Source organism: Phoenix dactylifera, chromosome 2 (genome assembly GCF_051530095.1).
Source record: "Phoenix dactylifera cultivar Ajwa chromosome 2, Ajwa_hap1_PhDact_Kaust_v1.1, whole genome shotgun sequence".
NCBI classification, from domain to species: Eukaryota; Viridiplantae; Streptophyta; class Magnoliopsida; order Arecales; family Arecaceae; genus Phoenix; species Phoenix dactylifera.
The window spans coordinates 48,372,675-48,391,962 of record NC_143191.1 but is presented as its reverse complement, the minus strand read 5'-3'; the positions used below and the strand labels follow the sequence as shown (position 1 = coordinate 48,391,962).

General features: G+C 38.2%; 1 protein-coding gene across 1 annotated transcript; it reads left to right on the top strand.

The window, feature by feature from the left end:
* Positions 1-1,622: 1,622 nt before the first annotated feature.
* Positions 1,623-17,666, top strand: LOC103720167 (putative protein S-acyltransferase 19). Its single transcript, XM_008809760.6, has 9 exons — positions 1,623-2,089; positions 5,932-6,045; positions 6,160-6,570; positions 10,908-10,976; positions 11,067-11,138; positions 11,233-11,361; positions 15,495-15,575; positions 15,656-15,859; positions 16,166-17,666. Exons 1-9 carry the CDS (start codon positions 2,045-2,047, stop codon positions 17,141-17,143), a joined length of 2,103 nt encoding a protein of 700 aa, XP_008807982.1. The 5' UTR covers positions 1,623-2,044; the 3' UTR covers positions 17,144-17,666.
* Positions 17,667-19,288: the final 1,622 nt, after the last annotated feature.

Sequence of the window (19,288 nt, the reverse complement as noted above, 5' to 3'; positions counted from 1 at the left end):
AAGATACACAAGTTTCTGATTTTTTTTATCTGTTGATAAAGGTGAGGTCTGAATAATTTCATTGATCAGTCTGTAATTGTATAGAATGATAGGGAAGGAATAGGGGGTTATCCCCCACTTATTCTCATTCTAAACATGGCCTAAGGGTGATATCAGCCATGTTGGTTTTAGGTTTCAGTAAGATGTAGACATGTTGGGGTTTTCGATCTATGTTTTGTTCCATACTTGGCCTAGGAGAGGATTGGATTTAGGTCCTGTAATGAAAATATATTAGATTTTTCGGTCGGCTATAGGTATGTTAATACCTATATCTTATCCAGTGCATACTTGATTTAGATGAGTATAGATTGGATGTGGTTTTTCCTTAGATACCAAAAAATATCATGGGCAATCAATCAAGTTACAACTATTAATGTTTTGGAAAATATAACAATGAAACATCCGATTAAATGCTCTAAAAGTTAAATTACGAACAATAAGCATTTAGTAACCAACCATATAACAATAATTGACTAGAACTTGAGAAAAAAATATACTTAAAGACCTATACATGTTCTAATATTAATTTTTCTTCTTTCTACCTAACTAAATCAATAGAATAAAAGTTTATATGCCAAGAGTTTAGGGGTTAAAAAGTATATAGATAAAATTAATATTATATATAAATAAACTAGATAATTACTTGGTTTTTGGATAGGCCGTGTCTAAAAAATCTTAGAAAATGAGGTTTGATTTAAAATTTTTAATTGGTCTGACTTTGGACTTATAGCCAAACGATGGGGCTTATGTTGGGCACCAAGTTTGAGTGTTGGAGTAGTAAGCAATCACAATCATCCATTTTAAGAAGGTGAATCCATCTCCTAGTTGGTGGATTTGTACTACGTAGGAATGAAGATAGTCTATTAGTCTCGTCTACTGTTTTCGGAAATATCCTTATCCATGTTCTATTATTGAAGTGAATTTGATCTATCAAGATCATGCGAGGGAGAAATATTCAAATACCCGTGAACCATAGGAAGGCCAAACTCCCTCTTTGTATCCACATCCCATGACAAGGTTTTATGCAAGGGCCAACAAATTGTAATGCGTAATATGCGCACATCTTTCTCATAATCCAAGCAAGATTGGAAAATATGATAAGTTAACTCATGACTTAGCCAAGTCAAATCAAAAACTCGTGACTCACTCGATTAAGTAGAGTCAAAAAATAAAATTAGCATATAAAAATTAGAGAACTCCGATCACATTTAAAATTTAAGAAAATGTTAGTTGAGCTTTACCAAATTTTTCATGACTCGGACGAATCACAAGTCAAAAAGTCAGTTTTATTTGATACACGATCCATTTAAGCTATCAAGTTGGCTCATCCGAATCCAAAATGGTTTGAATCCGAACATAAGTTTTCCAACCCTGAATCCAAGTTGACACCTTCCATTTTTTTTCTCTCCTCCTCAATAGTCAATATACAAACCCTAATTAATCAAAAACAAACAGGTGCTAACTCCAAAGTCTCAAGAGCAATTAAGCCCTTAGTCACAATTCAATAAGTTAAAATCCCACAGTTCCTTTGTCCCCCTCCTTCCACCTAGCATTTAATGCATGGGCAATCCAAAATAAATATTGCACACAGCCTCGTATAGCGAACATCTCACATGTGGAAGGGCACATGCGATCGCACCCGAGTCATCCGAAGGAGAGTAGAAAAACCGAGAGAAAAAGAGGAAAAGCAACGCCCATGTTCTGCTGCGGAGCCCTCGCTTCCCTTTGAAGCCCAAAAAGCCAAAGCCAAAGCCAAAGCCTTCTCTTGTCTCCCCCCGGAGGCTTGAGTGTGGGGTTCTTTTACCTTTGTTCTTTTCCCCCTTCCCTCTGTCCACCCGAACCATTTCACCCGGAAGGGAAAAAGAAATCCCCGCTGCCCTCCGTGGGGCCTCTCGGGCTCCCTTCCTCTCTCTCTCTCTCTCTCTCTCTCGCTTCTCCGCGGGGTTTTTCTCCCCTTTTCATGCTCTGATCCGAGGGATCCAAAGAGGACGCCTTGGGTGCGGCCATGGTGAGGCGCCATGGATGGCAGCTCCCTGCTCACACCTTCCAGGTAGTGTTCTTTTTCTGTTTCTTTTTTCCCTGGGAGGTTTCTTGCGGGTCGGGTCTCCACTGGCCCTTGGCGGCTTCATATTGGAAAAAATTGGAATCTTTCGTATTTCTTTCTAGGTTTTGTTGTTCTTATCTTTGATTGCTTCTGGATTTCACAGGTCCTTCATAGAAGAGCTCAGTTCCGATTTCCTTTTACAAGTTGCATTTTTTTTTTCTTTCCTCATTAACTTTAATTAACCCAACATGCTCGCAAATCTTCCAGGTTTACTCCTAGGGTTTTTCCTAGGGTTCGTGATATCTCTTATGGGTCGTTCTTGCTTCTTTGCAGAAGTATTTAGCTTTTCATTCCTCAAAATTTTTGTGGGAAACCCACATTGTTCTATTTCCTAGATTTATTTTTGTCTTCCTCATCGATGCTGGATTCATCTGTGTTTATGTACACTGGAATGGCGTCAGAAGGGCTTAAATATCTTCTATCTTTCTTATAAAATTCTAGGATGTGTTGCGTTCATGGTTCACCAGGTGGTTTATCATTGCTTCACCGCAGCAGTACTCAGTTCACCTTTTCCTACATCCCTTTTATTTTTGTGGTGAACCTGCATCTACTCTATTTCTTAGTTTCATTTATGTTTTTTCCTGTTTGTATGTATTGCAACATGACATCGGAAGGGATCATGATTACATCTTTTTTGTTACATTTTACCTTTCCCTGAAAAGTTTAATATTGAATTCTGTCATGAACCTATTCTGGTTGCATTTTTCCTTTCTGAGCACAATTTAGGTTGGTTATTTTTTAGATTGTTGGATGTGATTTTGTATCTGCACAGAGGCCCTTGAATTTCCAGTTGCACTGATTTGTACTTTGTGTAAGTTCAATATATGTTTAGTGGAAGATGACATGCTTGATAATAGGGTATCTGTTGTTACTGAAACTATATTTAGATAAGACGACCACAAATATGATTAGAACTACTTTTTTTTTTCTTTTTATTTAAGTTTCTCAATATATGTATTTGTTCATATGTCATCCAAAGACAAATTTTACCTATGATATGTTTCTTTTCCTTTTCTCTTAGCTGTTATAATATGGGTCAATCATTCTGAGTACTGTTCCTTGTGTTTTCATTGATCGTGAAGAACACAAAGTGCAGATTATATCAACACAGCATAACTAATAATAGAAAAATTACTGGTGGGTTTGGACATTTTCTTCCCTTTTCAAGTAGAATGTATAAAGTTTGCAGCTAAGTAAAGCACTAGAGAAATTTAACTTAGCCAACGGTTCCTAGGTGTTGTGGATCAAAAAACAAAAATGTTGGCTCTTAAGTTGACATCAACTCTCAAAATGTAATATTGGACTAGGCGATTTTGGAGGATAGGGCCTGCAGTGTAACTCAAACAAGTTGCATTACTTATGTGTCTGTGCATGTGTGTGTGTGTATGCATGTGTGTATATATATATGTAGTATGTATGTATATATACCCAAAAGTATGAAATAAAATGTCATAAATTAATGGGAAGTATTGCCTTAGTGACATCTACAATTCTATATAATATATATGTATTAAATAGATAGGAGAGAAAGCTCTCCCCTCTTCAAAAATTAGCAAAAATGCAAAAAAAGGTCCAATTTATTGTCACATCATCCGTTGTTTTACCGTTAGTTACCAGAAGCGCTTGCAAATTCGGGAGGATGAGTATGGAGAAGCAGCTCTCATTAAAATATTATTAATAATAAGAAATGCTTTGGAACTGGTTGCTGGGTGCAGGGATGAGTTTCTGAAGAGACTCGGAAGTGGATGCACCACCTGGAAGATTTCTGCTATTAAGGCTTTACCATATTATTAAATGTATTAATTTACTACCTCATTAAACATATAAACCCGATCGCTGTTTACCTGATGGAGGGACGATTCCTTTTTTCTTGGTTGAATATACAATATGATGGACTCTTAGAAACGTGTGCCAAATAGGTTAGCTGTATCCATGGCAATCCAATAGTGCTTATTTACTGATGTAGTAGGTCAGGCTGGTGTTCCTCTTTCATGTTGGTTTTCTTAATTGGAAATCTCAAAAATTAAAAAAAAGAAGTCTTAGGGACTCCTCTCTCTTTTTTCCCATAAGAAAAGAGAAGTTCAATGGACTTCTCTGAAGATTGATCAGGCTGGCCCTCCTCTTTCAATTCAGTATTTGGCTTCCCTAACTAAGAATATCAAATTTTTTTAAAAAATAGAAGTTCGATGGGTTCTTAGAAATCTGTTACCACCAATCTGTGGTAAACTCTTAAAAGTCTGTTGCTGATGGACTATATTCAGGTCAGCCCTCCACTCATAGATCATTGTTTGGTTTTTTAATTAGGGTTCTCAAAAAATAAAATATTTATGTAGTAATAAAATAAATTGAGTCAAGTCCAATTTGATGAGATCCATACATGACCCAGTTTGCTGTCAGATTTTAATTCAGTATAGATTTGAATTTGTTTCCTTTGTTTTGCCGTATTATATTAGTTGTTTACTTGATTGTCCTTATAATTAGTATTTGGAATCATAATCATACTTCTTAATAATTATTTTTGTTTTTATTGTATCTCAACTTATAATATAATATTTACTTTTTGTAAAAATGATATTGGTTTATTTAAGCCTTCATTTACTTTTTCAAATTTTACTTTTAATTCTGGAAAGCTAATACTTCTTTTGTTATCATATATTTTTGCTTTTTATAGTAATAATTTTCATCTGTCAATAGTTCAATATTTATTTCATTTCTATTTTACGATTTTTCATAGTATAGTTTTTTTTTTAATTTTTCCCTGCATTGGGATATTTTACTAGTTCGATACTATTTCATCAATCAATCTCATCCTCCATATTTAAACATGATGCAAAACATTAAGGTGGGCGCCTTGATGGCTGTTGCCTAGGTGGTCATCTTTTAAACCATTGGCCAATCAACAGGTAGGTGACCTAGCTTATTAGATATGAGTACTGGATACTCATATTTAGTTAACTATAAACTTAATCTGGTGCAATAAATTATTCAATTGGATATTATGAACTATTTGTTTGTTGCTCACCCTTGTTTTTTTTATTTTCAGTTGGTGAACAAAAAAATGATAGAAAACCAGAGTACACAGACTGGAATTTAATTTGAATTTTCAGAGCCCATTGTCAAGATAATAAGGTTAGAAGAGAAAGCTAAATTAAAGAATGTATACAATAAACAAATCACATAACAAGACAAGCCAAAGAAAATCTTAGCCTCCTAGAATCTCAAGGGTTTCTTGGGCTAATATCATCTCCATAATTTGGTCTCTTGTTTACAAATAGTTATCTTTTATGATTCTCCAGGCTACATGAGTAATGGTACATAATTCTGGCACCTATTGTACATATGCACACATTTCAGTATGTGTTTAGTCTGATGAATAGGCATCCTCATATTTCTTGTTTGAACTTGCAAAGGAATTGTGCATAAACGACAGTACATGGTGCAAGAATTCCAAATTTTATATACTTGTGCTCGTGCATTGGAGAGTCTAGGGAACTTTTGTTATTGCTTCTGCTTTTCAAAATGCTCTTACAAAAGAAAAACTTAGAAGCTAGGTTTTCAAGGTTCCCCTGAAACTGCTTTTCCCCCATTTTTCCTTCTTGTAGAAGCATTTGTTAGTTGATACTACCAAACACATTTTTTTTTTGAGAAGTAATTTATTGCTTTAAAGTCATTGGCAAGAGCTATTGTGATATTTATCATAATTCTACATTGCTGGTTGAAAGGAAATTTTGGATCTTTGCTGATTGCTTATCTTTTCTGATCTTTTCATCTTGCCTTTCTTTTGATAGGTTGTTGCTATCACAGTGTTCTTTCTTCTGGTTGTTGCATTCTATGCCTTCTTTGCACCCTTTCTTGGTAAACACGTATTTGAATACGCTTCCATTGCTGTTTACACTCCTCTGGTATGTGAACTCTTCCTACCTTGAGGAAATCATACATGCATGTCTATCCTCTGTTAATATGATAGGTCCAGTTTTAATACTATTGATCCTTTATTTCTCGTAATCTTATTTCAGGCACTCACAGTTTTTATCCTTTATGTCCGTTGTACACGTATAAACCCTGCTGATCCTGGAATTATGTCCAAATTTGATGATGAGTTCTTCAATATTCCCAAAAATAATCCTGGGATTCCAGGCATAGATTTACCTGACAATCATTATAATAATGCAACTGGAGCATATTCTTCTCCATCATCAGCTTGTAGAACCTCTCCGGATGGCAATCCCAATAAAAATGCTTCACCTGGAGGAGATGTCAGGATAAACACCCCAGTGGGCCTGCCAAGAAAAAGTAAGTTTCGTTGCTGCAGATTTGGAGGATTTATCTGTGCATTATTTGTAAAAGAAGACTGCCGCAAACCAGAAACCACTGAGCATCAAGCTGGTGTGGAAGATGCTTTGTTCTGTACATTGTGCAATGCTGAGGTAAAGGTTATGGATGATATGAATTTAATTGATGGAAGATTGTTGATGATAAATCATGAATTCCATTCATTTTTGTGCTTCAGTGATCCATGTAAGATATCCTCATGACATGGATGAAAGAGGAAAAGCATTATGGAACTGTACTGTTGTATTAAAATCCCTTTATATGTCATGCTAAACTCGTCATTTCAAACATCACTTATATTAAGTTTTTATACATGCCAGCCACAAGTGGACACAGTAGATATCTGAGGATAATTCTTATCTATCTTCTTTCTCCTCTCTTCGTTAAAATTATTTGAAACCTGTCATGGCAATAGACCATAAATGTTCCCAAGGCCCTTATTAATCTTCTGAAGGGAAGGAAGGTGGGAATTATCAAGGGCATTACTTATCATTTACTATATTCACTTGAAATATTCTACCAAGTCTGAAGTATTCAGATTTGTTCATATCATCCTAATGATCTATTTATTTGGTATTTCTTTTTTAAATTTAGAAAGTCTTCTTGTTTAAATCCATTTTTAGGATCTGCTACTTTTCTATGTATCATATTCTTTTTGTTTATCATGTTGTTTTCCTCCGTTTCCCAAATTATTTTGCTATGTGCATCAGGTGCATGTGTGTGTCCAAGTGTCAGATTCTTCTAGAATCTAACAAATTCTTCTTATGAATACATATCCAAGTGTTATACCAGTAAACATATTTAAGTGTTGGGTTCAGATACTTAAGGTTAAACTGAATGGTCCAGGTATTTTTTAAGTTTTCAAACTTTCTATATTTGTGCTTCAGTAGCCCAACACTTTTTTTCAATTGTTGTCTTATTCTTTCAAGAGGTCAATCACCTATATTACCCTCTCACTTTTATGTGTATGTAAGAGTGGACAGGTTTAGTTGAGGCGTAATATGGTAATTGGAGAGAGTAAGCCTATACCGCCCCCCCCTCCTCCCGAAAAAAACCCTCACTCCATTGGCAGGCCAAAAGGCCATTTGGCAAAATAAATGAGGGAATTAGGGGATATGCCGCTGCCCGCCACCATGCGCATGCACACACACACACACACACTTCCCCATCCACACACTGCTTAAGATTTATTCTGATATGACTATAGGATCAAGGACGTGTGGTTAGGGTTAATGTTCTTAACCTATGTTGTTGAACAGGGTACTATGACAGTAGTGTGCATCTTCTGGATATTATTATCAATGATTATCTCTCCTTTAATAGTTTGCTTGTGTATTCAGTACTACCAAACAAAACTGTATGTGCTCTCTTTAGTTACTCTCTTTAGAGGTTTAGACTGCAGTATGTCAAACTATCTTGCTGATTGGTATGTGGCCTGCTCAACTGTGAAGAAGAATTTAATGATATTTGGATTGTTTTTCAAAGAATCATGTTGAATTAAAAAGAAAAGAAAACTTATTCTTGAAGATATGAGGGAATTGATGGTTGTTATACTAGAAAAATTAACTTGAATTTGTGGATGAACATCTGAGTAAAGAACTGTTTTGGCATTTCTTCATTGGTTTCTGTTTGTTGGGTCTGCTTATGTATGGGAGAATTTAACAGGATCAGGAATTTAGGGTTTTCTCTTTTCTAGTTTTTACAGGGTTTACTCTTTTCTAGTTTTTGCATCGAATATCAGAAAATAGGATTGAAGCGAGTGATGTGGTGGACTGGTGGAATTAAGGATATTTTTTGGAGAACTTAGTGATTGGTTATGGGTACTGAAAAAGTTAGGAGTTTTAGGACTTTCAGACACAGAATTAAATTTAAGACAACTGTGCAGATTTCTGCGAATTCCAGGATTTGCATGCTTTGATGGCTTTGAGCAATTAAACAACTAATACTTCAAATTGGATGACAAGTTGGAATTAGAAGAAACTAACTATAGGTACTTAGTTGATTAAAGGTGAATGGTTAGATGGGAGAAGGAGAGATTAGAAAAAGAGAGAGAGAGAGAGAGAAGGGAGGAAGAGATTGGAGAAAAGTAGATGCGAAAGGAGGTTGAATCTGGCCTAAAAAAATTAGTTTTTCTAAACCAAAATATTTTGCATACATCGCTCTTTTAACCAGCCTTATAGGCTTCTTAGATTTATTTGAACCTCTAAACTTGTCCAATTTGAACTCCTAGGTGTAGGATATAGTATTGCGAACGAGTTACTTAGAGCCCAGTTATTAGAGTTCGATCAGAACTCTTAATAACTAACTAATCCCATTCATGAGCACCTAAAACCTTTCTGTAAATTATGAAATTTAGATTCCCTTGTAACACGATATGGAAAACATTCCAAAACTAAGACCTGATGACTTAAAGACTCTCTCAACCCTGTATATAATAGATTGTGCATATATGTCTATGTATGTGTGTATGTTTCTGTATATGTATATAATATGTTTATTATATGTATGTATGTATCTAGGAACTTGATGCGCCAGTCATGAACATAGGACTCCTAAGATAACACTAAAAGAAACCTAATAAGAAGATTCAAGAATATAATAAGATTTAGAAGCACACTAATTTTTTTAACCTCTTTTTTCTTTTGCTATCATTTATCCCTAATAGTTAATGTGATGATAAACTAACCATCAAGGACTGCTGTGCCGGTACTGAGCCCGGACCAGTTGCCCGGCAGCATGGGTCGCCTGTACCGACACAGTACAAGAGGCGGGGGAGAGGGAGAATGGGAGAGAGGAAGAGAGAGAGAGAAGGGGGAGGCTGGCAAAGAGCTAGCGGAGGGCTGGGGAGTCGCCGTGCGGAGGAGGCGGAGGAGGGGCTCCGCCTCCGGTCCCCTATTTCTTTCGAAATAGAGGCTTGGAGGGGGCCCCTTTGATTTTTTTAAATAAAAAAATTAAGTCAAGTTGGCAATGGGTTTGCCGACTTTCACTTAAAAATCTCAAAAATAAAAGAGAGCACCTCCGGGCCCCTGTTTCGAACAAAACAGGGGACCAGAGGCAGAGCCCCTCCTCTGTTTCTGTGCGGCGGCTCCTCGGCTTCCGTCAACCTCTCTCTTCCTTCCTCTCCCTTTTCCTCCCTCCCCCGCTCTCTCTCTTTTCCTCTTTTTCCTTCTCCTTCTCTTCCTCCATTGCCGGTTCTCGTTTTCGTTGCTGGAATCGTTTTGGTCTGCGGCTTGGGATGCCCTGAACTGGGCAGTTCGGAACAGTTCCGCCGACCATGCTAACCATCTTGTTCTCCTTGACTTTGTCAAACTTAACCACCGCATCCAAGTCATTAGTAGTTGAAAAGACAATGGGTGAAGAATCAAAAGAGAACAAATATATAAGCTGCAGCACCTCACATCAAGACCAATGACAGAGATTAACGACACCTCCCAGGAAATGAACCAATGTTCAAAGCCTCTATCTTCAACCATTTTTCTGTATCTGTAAGGTCCATCCCATCGTTAGCAATGGGAATTTTCAATCTGGTCCCCTTTTACTTTTTCCTTCTATTTTCTTCAAAACTTCTCTTCCCCATTCCTGCACCTGAGCCCACTCCTTCATCCACTCCCTGATTTAGTTAATGAAATTTAGATATATTTAACATTAAGTATTTGAAGAGTGGGCTTTTCGTATCATTTTCTTAGCTATTGTAGTTTTGTAGGTTGATAAATAAAAGTAACTTAGGCCTTGTTTGGGTAATCCAGTTGGGTTTGTGGATTGGGCAGCCCTTTTGAGCACGGTCCATATCAACCCAACACCCCATAGCCCAAATCCTGTGGGAAGAAGAAAAAAAAGACCTCCTTGGGTCCTTCTTTCTCTGTGCAGACCAGCAGGCACATAGGTTGGGTTTAGGCTGGGACTTCAACAAGCCTTTAGTAGATGGGGGCTAGGCAAGCCAACAGGACCAATTCCTGCAGGAATTTCCAAATAGGCCCTTGGTGATTGAGGAATTGCTCTGAATGGCTTTCTCATCTAGATCTTTTACTATTTTTGAGTTATTGCCTTATTATAAGTTTTATCATTACCTCAATTTAACACCCTGGTTACCTCATAATAATTAAATGTACTACACTTGTAAATAATTTGGCATACTACATATCCATGTCAGTTTAATGATTTGGATTAGAAATGTCCATATAAAATGCTTGTTTCCATCATTTGGTCCTGAAAAATTTTTGTTTAATGATAATAATTTGAAAACCTTCTTTCATGAGTTATGCACATCTTTATGTGCTAATGGTTTCCTTTGTGCTGGGCATCTGCTAATTAGAATCTGTTATATCTGATTTATGGCTTGAATTAATAATGCTACGGAACAGTTCAGTAGTCTTCAGAGTAGTTGAGATATTTATGACTTTCTTGCTTATTTCTATATTCATTCACCTTTCAGGTCCGCAAGTTCAGTAAACATTGCAGAAGTTGTGATAAATGTGTTGATGGTTTTGACCATCATTGTCGGGTACTTTCTCCTTTAACGCTTGAATTATTAATTTCTAAATTGTCAATTTAACTGAAAGAATTTCATATCTATTTATACATTTGTCTCCAGTGGCTGAATAATTGTGTGGGGAGGAAAAATTATATAACATTTATTTCCCTTATGGCCGCTAGCCTCATTTGGGTATGTAGCAAATACTATGTAAATTTGTTGAATTCTTTAGACATGAGCTCTTCAATTAGTTGGTTTGAACTTTTAACATTTTCTTTTGCACCAGCTTGCAATCGAATGTGGGGTAGGCATTGCAGTTCTCGTTCTCTGCTTTGTCGATAAAAAGGGTACAGAAAGCAATATTAAGGAGAAACTAGGAAATGGTTTTTCTCGTGCTCCATTTGCAACTGTTGTGGTAAGTTTGATGCTTCAAATTTTGTCCTGTTTTGTCAAGATGATTAATTGTTGCAGGTTGTGGGCCGCTGCCATCCTCAATTACCTATGATGTTTTATAAGAAAGTATTGGTGGGTTTGTGTCTGGGGCTACCATCTTCATGGGGGCACTAAGGAGATATTATGTGCCACTATTTTACCTTGTTCAAAAGGTTTAGAATCAAGTTTTGCCTCCCACCTCTATATCTAGACTCTAGTGTGAAGCATGTGTTTTAAGCATGGTATGCAATACCGTACCAAACCAGACAGTATAGAGTGTACCATGTTGCACCGGTTTGATATTGGTAAGTGGTATGGAGGGCATACTGACACTGGGTACGCCAAACCAGCCCCCGTACCAAGTACAGACATAGTGATAGGGTGGCACAAGTATGAAGCCCCGTATCAAGACGTCGTGCTTTGGTTTTGAGTAAACATCAGGTTCCTACTTTTGATGGTTCAGAAGATAAAATTGTAGATCTCTGAGAGGCCTTTTTGATTTCAAGATCGCTAAAATCCTATATTTGTACGAGAAGTTATGCCTTTAGGAAGCTTGCTGGTTCCATGCAAATCATGGCAAGCTTGGGTCATTTGTTCAAACAGGTCTGCCAATTCATGCAACGTCATATTTATCTCTTTCGCATATTTAAAACACCATTCTATGTTATTGGGCATCAAAATTTAAGGTTACCTCCTTTCTAATTAGATTGGTTCTTTAGGAAGTAATGGTGCATTCTAATATTTCAGGTTTAATTGTTGAAAGTTTTCTCTTGTGCCAACACCAGGTATTTCTTGTCTTACCGCCGCCCTCCACCCCAAAATATTTTCTCTCTTCTTTAATGCAACTAGATGTCAAGGTTATCTTTTTTTTGCATGAGAGTTTGTGGGAATAAGAGTATTGGGCAGTATGTTCATGAAGCGTTGAAAGAGTTAATATACCAAGTCAAGATCTGGTCCAGCAAAGTCTGATTCCAGGTTGGAAAATATTCAATGTAGTGGTGGTTTTCTATTGTCTTCATAGCCAAGTTGGTTACTCTAATTTGTTTTAGTTCTTCTGGTCATATCCACTGGGTGTATTGTGTAAACAAAATTTAAACAGATTTTGTTATTGCTTGGACACTAAGGTTGTACAGCCCAGGTATTAGCTGGCCTCTATGGAATCTTGCACTTGAAAGATTGTTCAAGGTTGGAAATTTGTATGTGAAACTGATGGACGCACCAATGAACCCTTATGGCAAGATGGAAAGTGACCAGGCAAATCTGCAATTATCTGGGCATATATCATGAACTATTGAACAATCTGACTTATTAAATTATCACTAGATTTGTTGCTTTTACTGACTTTCCTCCGCCACCCCATTTTTCTCATTTTGATGTCATCATGCACTTATTGTACTTGGGATGAAATTCTGCTTGTCCTACAGTCATTTGCATCTTATAAGTGTACTAAGTATTGATAGGGCCAGTTTGCCATTTAAATTTCATATGAACCATTGAATATTGTATGTTTTTAGATAAAAATTTGATAACAAAATGATTTGATTTTATTCATGGTATTACAAATACCAGAGGAGCTATATTGTGATAATCAAGTTGCATTACACATAATCAGCAGTTTGGTGTGTTAGAAAGGACCATGGATCACCGAACCGGGCTGTACCGTCCGGTTCAGGCTGAACCAAGCCGACCCGGTCCTTGAACGGGTCGGTTCGCTTAAGAAAAACGGTTTCGACAACCTCAATAATACCGGTTGTAATCGATAATTTTTTAGTCGGTACTGGCTGGAATTGGCTCGTACCGGATCCGTCCGGTTCGACTCAGACTCGGTGCGAACCGATTGGTTAGCACCAAGTCGGGGGCCAGTGGCCCGCTGTGGCAATAATCAGGGCAATGGGCTGAGCACAATGTTCCACGCATTTCTATAGCTGATCAGCCACAGCCAGAGGAGAGCCAGTCACCACATGACTCCTTGCCCGAGACATCCTCTCAAACATGATATGCTGTATCGGTCGGTACCGAGCGTACTGTACCCGTATCGATGGGTATCGGTATCAGTACGCCAATGTCGGTCCGCCTGGCGTACCGCGTACTATACCGTACCGACACTTGGTACGTCTATACTAGTGCGGCACTAGTACGGGGTTCGGTACCGATACGGCGAACCTTGCTCTCAAAGATATGATCGAGAGATGCTCGGACGAGGTCACTACGCTACTCAGTCGACTTGGTCAGGAGGGCGACATAGTCAGGTAGAGAGGCGTACGAAGGGTAAGAAGGCAACTCCAATGAAGAGTGTCGTGGAGTTCTGGAGCAGCAGTGATGACATATCTGGTGGTTATGGATCTGCTGGTCATAGAGGTAGTGGAGGACAGGAGACCACTATTCATGAGATACAGCCACAGAGTGGTTTTCGATACATCGGTGAGTCCTAACTTATACATGCTACACGGGATCGGAACTATGGTGGACGATCTGGCAAAACTCGCGAGGATATGATTGCATATAGAAGACAGGCTCCTCGAGGTCATTCAAGAGGATACGATGCAGCTGCAGATGACCTCGCACGTAGAGTAGGATTTATAGACGTATCAGGTTTCGAGTCTTATAATGGATCCTATTATCTGAAGCCACAGACAGCCTATGATTCATACGGATACGGATATGGATATGATGTGTCTGAGGCATCTTTCGGTGGTTACTATGCTACGCAGTTCGGAGCATCTCATGGGTCGGATTTTGCTGCCATCATATTCGGATGGACTCCTCCACAACCATATTATCAGCTAGAGGACATCTCTCAGAGCCAGAGCTTTATCGAGAGATTCGAGAGTGTTTATAATCCGGTGCGCATTCCTTATGGGATGAACATACAAGATTACAACGCTGTTTGAATAGAGGGGTGGGTTATTGTGCCTCCCGATTATGCTGATGATGCGGATATCTACGAGAAGCATCGCCACTCGATCCGATTTTATATATCATTATGCATGTTTGTTGGATCTAAAAGTATGTAATTGATTGTATCTTGATTTGAAGATATTTTGTGTTTTTTATTTTATGATTTGTATTATTTTAAAGCAATAAGATGCATCATTTAGTTTAAACCGGGATCATAGAAACATCAGAAAATATCAAGAAAACATAAAAAAATATCAAATTAGACTTAAATTCATAGAAAAAGTTCGAAAAGGGAGAGAACTCCAAAAAAAAAATTTAGGGCGTGCCGATGCGTGAACTGGCATGCCAACCAGTTCGGCCTCGGTTCAGTTCAGTCCGAACCAGTACCGAACCGTACCGGATATCGACCAGTATGGCACTTGGTACCGGTTCGGCGATCTTTGGAAAGGACAGAACATACATATTATGATAGACTATCATATTGTGAAAGAGAGTTGAGAGCAAGCATTTGAGTACTGCTATCTATTTTTGTGTCGTGATTTCAATGACATGCTCACCAAGGTATTGGTAAAAAAGATGATCGGTAATCAATATAAGTTGGATGTGATGATATCTGTAGCAAAAGGGCAGAGAGAATTGCAGATAAACAAATTGGCATTAGTTAGGTTATAGTACTTAGTGTTTCCATCCGGTCATCCTGCATATTCAGACTCTGTTTTTTCTTTTAACTTTGTTATCTAATTTGGCTGATGGTCTTGGAATGTGGATGGTGATCCAACTGGAAGTATTCAGTCATGAACCCTACCAGAATAGTTATTACTACAGAGCAACTTATGAAGGGGTAGATACTGTTCACTTTTGGTACAGACCATGCAAATTTTCTTCATTATGCAATTCTCCTGTTCTCTCTTGTCCTTTCCCATTGTGAAGGGGAAGTTGAAAAGTGTGCAAAAGCATTAAATATCAATGCCTTGTATTCTTATTTCTGCTAAAGAAATTGGGTAGCAAAAGTGTTTGGCCTTTATTACCGACATAAATGTTCTCATAATTTTTATAGAGATATTATTTGCTTTGTCATATCTAATAGTTCTAAACTAAAATCTTACTTCATATCTTTTAGAAATACTCGTTGACTGTACAAATATGATCTCTTTACATCCATGTAAGAAAATAACACCTTTAATTGTAGAAACATAATTCTAATTTTTGGTTTTGTAGGCCACATGTACTGCAGTATCATTACTGGCTTGCGTGCCTTTGGGTGAACTCTTCTTTTTCCACATGATATTGATAAAAAAGGTTAGATCAGCACCTTTGGAATGTTCAAATTAGCAGCAAATCTGTTATAACCAGTTGAATCTTTTCCTCTTATATGCTAGGGAATTACAACATACGAGTATGTTGTTGCTATGAGAGCTATGAGTGAAGCACCTCCAGCATCTGCAGATGAGGAAGGACAAAATGTCCTTTATTCGCCAACTAATTCTGCCACAACTGGTTTAAGTGTTGGAAGCTCTCTAGGCATAGGCCTTCAATATAAAGGTGTATGGTGCACTCCTCCAAGGGTATTTGTCGACCAGCAGGCAAGCTTCTGCAACATGTTCATTTTTTCTGCTGTATTAAAGAAAACAATGGATCAGTAAAATGTTAAAATACCAGTATCTTAGCTACTCAGACTAATGAGAGCATGCATGGACATTGCATGGATGATTGGGTGTAAACAAGACTGGCCATCCAATTAATGTTGTTTGATTTCTCCAACTATAATCTTTTATATCTTGTGACAATCTAAACTTCAAAATAAATCAGAAAACGGGATAGAAATTTTAATGATATCCATATGTGGTTGTTCCTTCAGTGGACTGATTTCTTACTTTTGATTTCAACAGGATGAAGTCATCCCACATTTGGAGCCAGGTATGATACCTTCGACTGTTGATCCAGATGCAGCCGGTTATGTTGAAAGAGCAAACAAGTCCAAAAAGGCTGTTAAGATCAGTGCATGGAAGCTTGCCAAATTAGACTCCAACGAGGCGATGAGGGCTGCAGCCAAAGCCAGGGCATCCTCTTCAGTCCTTCGGCCCGTTGATGCTCGTCGTGTCCCTGATGTGGACTTCAGCTCCAGTGGAAATGCAAGTGTGAGAAGTAGTATGAGCCTGGATTTCAGTGCAACTAAAGAATCACGGAGTGAACTGAAGCTTTCTCCAAGGAACTCCTACCCACTAAGTCTTGCAAGCAAGGAAGATTATGAGACCGGTACACAAACTGCAAGCAGCTTAAGCAGTCCGGCTCACATTCATGAACCTGTTGCCCTTGGTTTGGTGCCTTTGCAGCGTTCAGTTCCTGAACGGCGTCTACCCAGCCTTCCAAGAGGGCCTTTTCCAACTACCCAACTGACTAACCCAATGTTCCAATCTGCCACTTCAGTTGTTAGGGAGAATAAAAGGGCCTCAGTCGTATGGGATCAAGAAGCTGGCCGGTATGTGTCAGTACCCGCGACTGCCAGAAGTGAAACTACAATTGAAGTTCCAGCCAGAACTTCTCGGGCTTCCTTGGTAAATCCTTCTGCAGAATCTAGTGCTTATGGACGAAGACCAACCCATCCTAGTGCTGGTGCCTCGGTGATGCCGCCTATGCCACCACCAGAGAGATTAATGTACACAGGGCAGTCAATATTTTTTGGCGGGCCACTTTTAAATGCTCCTGTTAGAGATATGCAGGGCAACGAGACTGTTGGATTGAGACCAGATGCTGAGAAGGAATCTCATGTGTTCCGTGAGGCGCGCGGAGAGAGAGGTCAAGCGGCGGACTCGTTCCCTTTATTTGTTCCTGGAACATTTCAGAAGAACCCTGCATCCAGACCCTAGTGATTTTTTGCTTAGTGTATCTTCTGATTTCACCATTTTGGAGCTGTTTAAATGGTGACAATGGATCTGCTCTTATGGGATTTATGATGAGAAGGTGCTTCAATGGCATAATTTTGGAGGCGCTTGAGTCTGACAATCGAATCATGACTGCTTTTTAAGGGAATGATGCACTGTTGTACGGTTTCAAACCTGCAAACCGAGCTGCTGCTCCAGGTGAGAAGATATAACCATAAAGATTGATCATCTGATACAAAGCACCCAGATCATCTGGGGTGATGTTTGCTTCTTTGCTGGTTGCTTCTGCCTGCCTGCAAAAAAGCTGGCCTCACTTGTGACGATGATCATCAGACATATTTTCTTTGGAACAATTATGCTTATGTATATGTCAGCTTGTACATTCATTTGAGGACAGTTTGGTTCATCAGATATACATTTTTTATTTTAATTTTCATTACACTTGAAGTTTTAGGATCTTGTTTGATGTCTTCTCCAATTTAAAGTCTTTTTTTTTTCATTTTAGAAATTTGAAAGCTTCCTTGTTGAAAATGTTTGGAAAAGAAATTATTACTAGACTTCGCCGTACTCATTGGAAGACCTCTAGATATGGATCCTATCACAAGATTTTCTTGAAAGTGTACGTGTGGCAGAGTGCATGGAGCTGAGGTGAGCTTTGCTTTTGCAGTTGGTTTCAGACGATCGAGATGGACAAAATTCTTTTTCTTTTTTTTTTGGTAAAATTCTTTTTCTTTTTTCCCAAGATTTAGTTCAAAGGAATATTTGTTTGCTACGGTCATGGCAGAATTGGGTATAAGAAGCAGAATCGTTGTTTTTGAGTCTTTAAAAAGATGCTAGAGAAGCTGGGACACATCCATGAACGGAACTCAAAATAATCGATATCCTGGAGATATCGGCTAAAGGGAGACGGATGTGTCCTTTTTTTTTTAAAAAAAAAAGGAAGAAAGCTAATGGACATGGTCAAAACCTTCCAAGCCGTAGCTAATTATGGGGCCTCTTCTAAAATTTGACCCGTTTATAATTGCAGTGGACTCAACCCTATTAAGAAAAACTCTCACCTACCCCCAGGGGAAAAAAATGCCAATAAAGAGCATGAAGTAGTTGGCGTATACATGTGCGAGGATCCATTAATGTTATATTTTGGCCAGCAAGTCTTCTCCACAAGCTATTGGGCTGCATCACAAAATGACCAGATACTTTGCTTTGAAACGATCTGTGCCATCCAGGGATTGATATAATTGATGGACATAGTGATCCATACACTCGAGGGATAGTTTGCTTGATGGTTATCTCACAGAACTATCATGAAGAGGTTTGGAAGAGCCAGTTTCTTGCATATGGATTCAAGGAAATTCTCTATTCATATTTTACATTCTCAATTCTTTAAATTTGAAGACCCATCTTTCAAGCTATATTATTTAGAAAAAATTACAGAGAGATCTTTTCAAATTTGGGCTAGTTACACTTAGATCCCAAAAGTTTAAAGGTCTCTATTAGCCACTAAAACTTTATTTTTATTGCAATGTGGCCCAACCATTTATCAAGATCCCGGCACCATTAATGGAGTGAGAAAAAAGACTATAACATTCTTGATTCAAAGAGTCTGGGCCATATCTTTTACACGATCTTAAAATGCTCCATACTCTGTAATTCATCAACTTGCATAGATTTTAAAATGCTTTATCTTCTGTTATTCATCCATCTGCATAGATCTCAAAGTGCTCCTTCTCTATCATCCATCTATATGCATAGATCTCAAAGCATCCCATCCTATATCATTCATCTGCTTGCATAGATTCCAAAGTGCTCCATCATCTATCATTCATCCACTTGCACGGATCTTACTGCGCTTTGTCCTTTATCATCTATCCACCTGCATAGGCCTCAAAGAACTCCATTTTCAATCATCCATCCACCTGTACAGATCTCAAAGAACTCCATCCTTGATCAATTATTTGCCTACAGAGATTTAAAATCTCCATCCTTTATCATCTATCCACCTGTATAGATCTCAAAGCCCTTTTCATCCATCCACCTGCATAGATCTCAAAGCCCTTCGTCATCCATCCACTTGCATAGTTCTCAAAATACTCCATCTTTTATCATTTGTTCATCTATACAGATCTCAAA

Bases quoted from the DNA above. Each gene is read 5' to 3' on its own strand.
- LOC103720167 (XM_008809760.6), top strand. From the start codon at position 2,045: ATGGTGAGGCGCCATGGATGGCAGCTCCCTGCTCACACCTTCCAG. The intron at 2,090-5,931 runs GTAGTGTTCTTT...TTCTTTTGATAG, and splicing joins TCCCTGCTCACACCTTCCAG to GTTGTTGCTATCACAGTGTT. The intron at 10,977-11,066 runs GTACTTTCTCCT...ATTTGTCTCCAG, and splicing joins GTTTTGACCATCATTGTCGG to TGGCTGAATAATTGTGTGGG.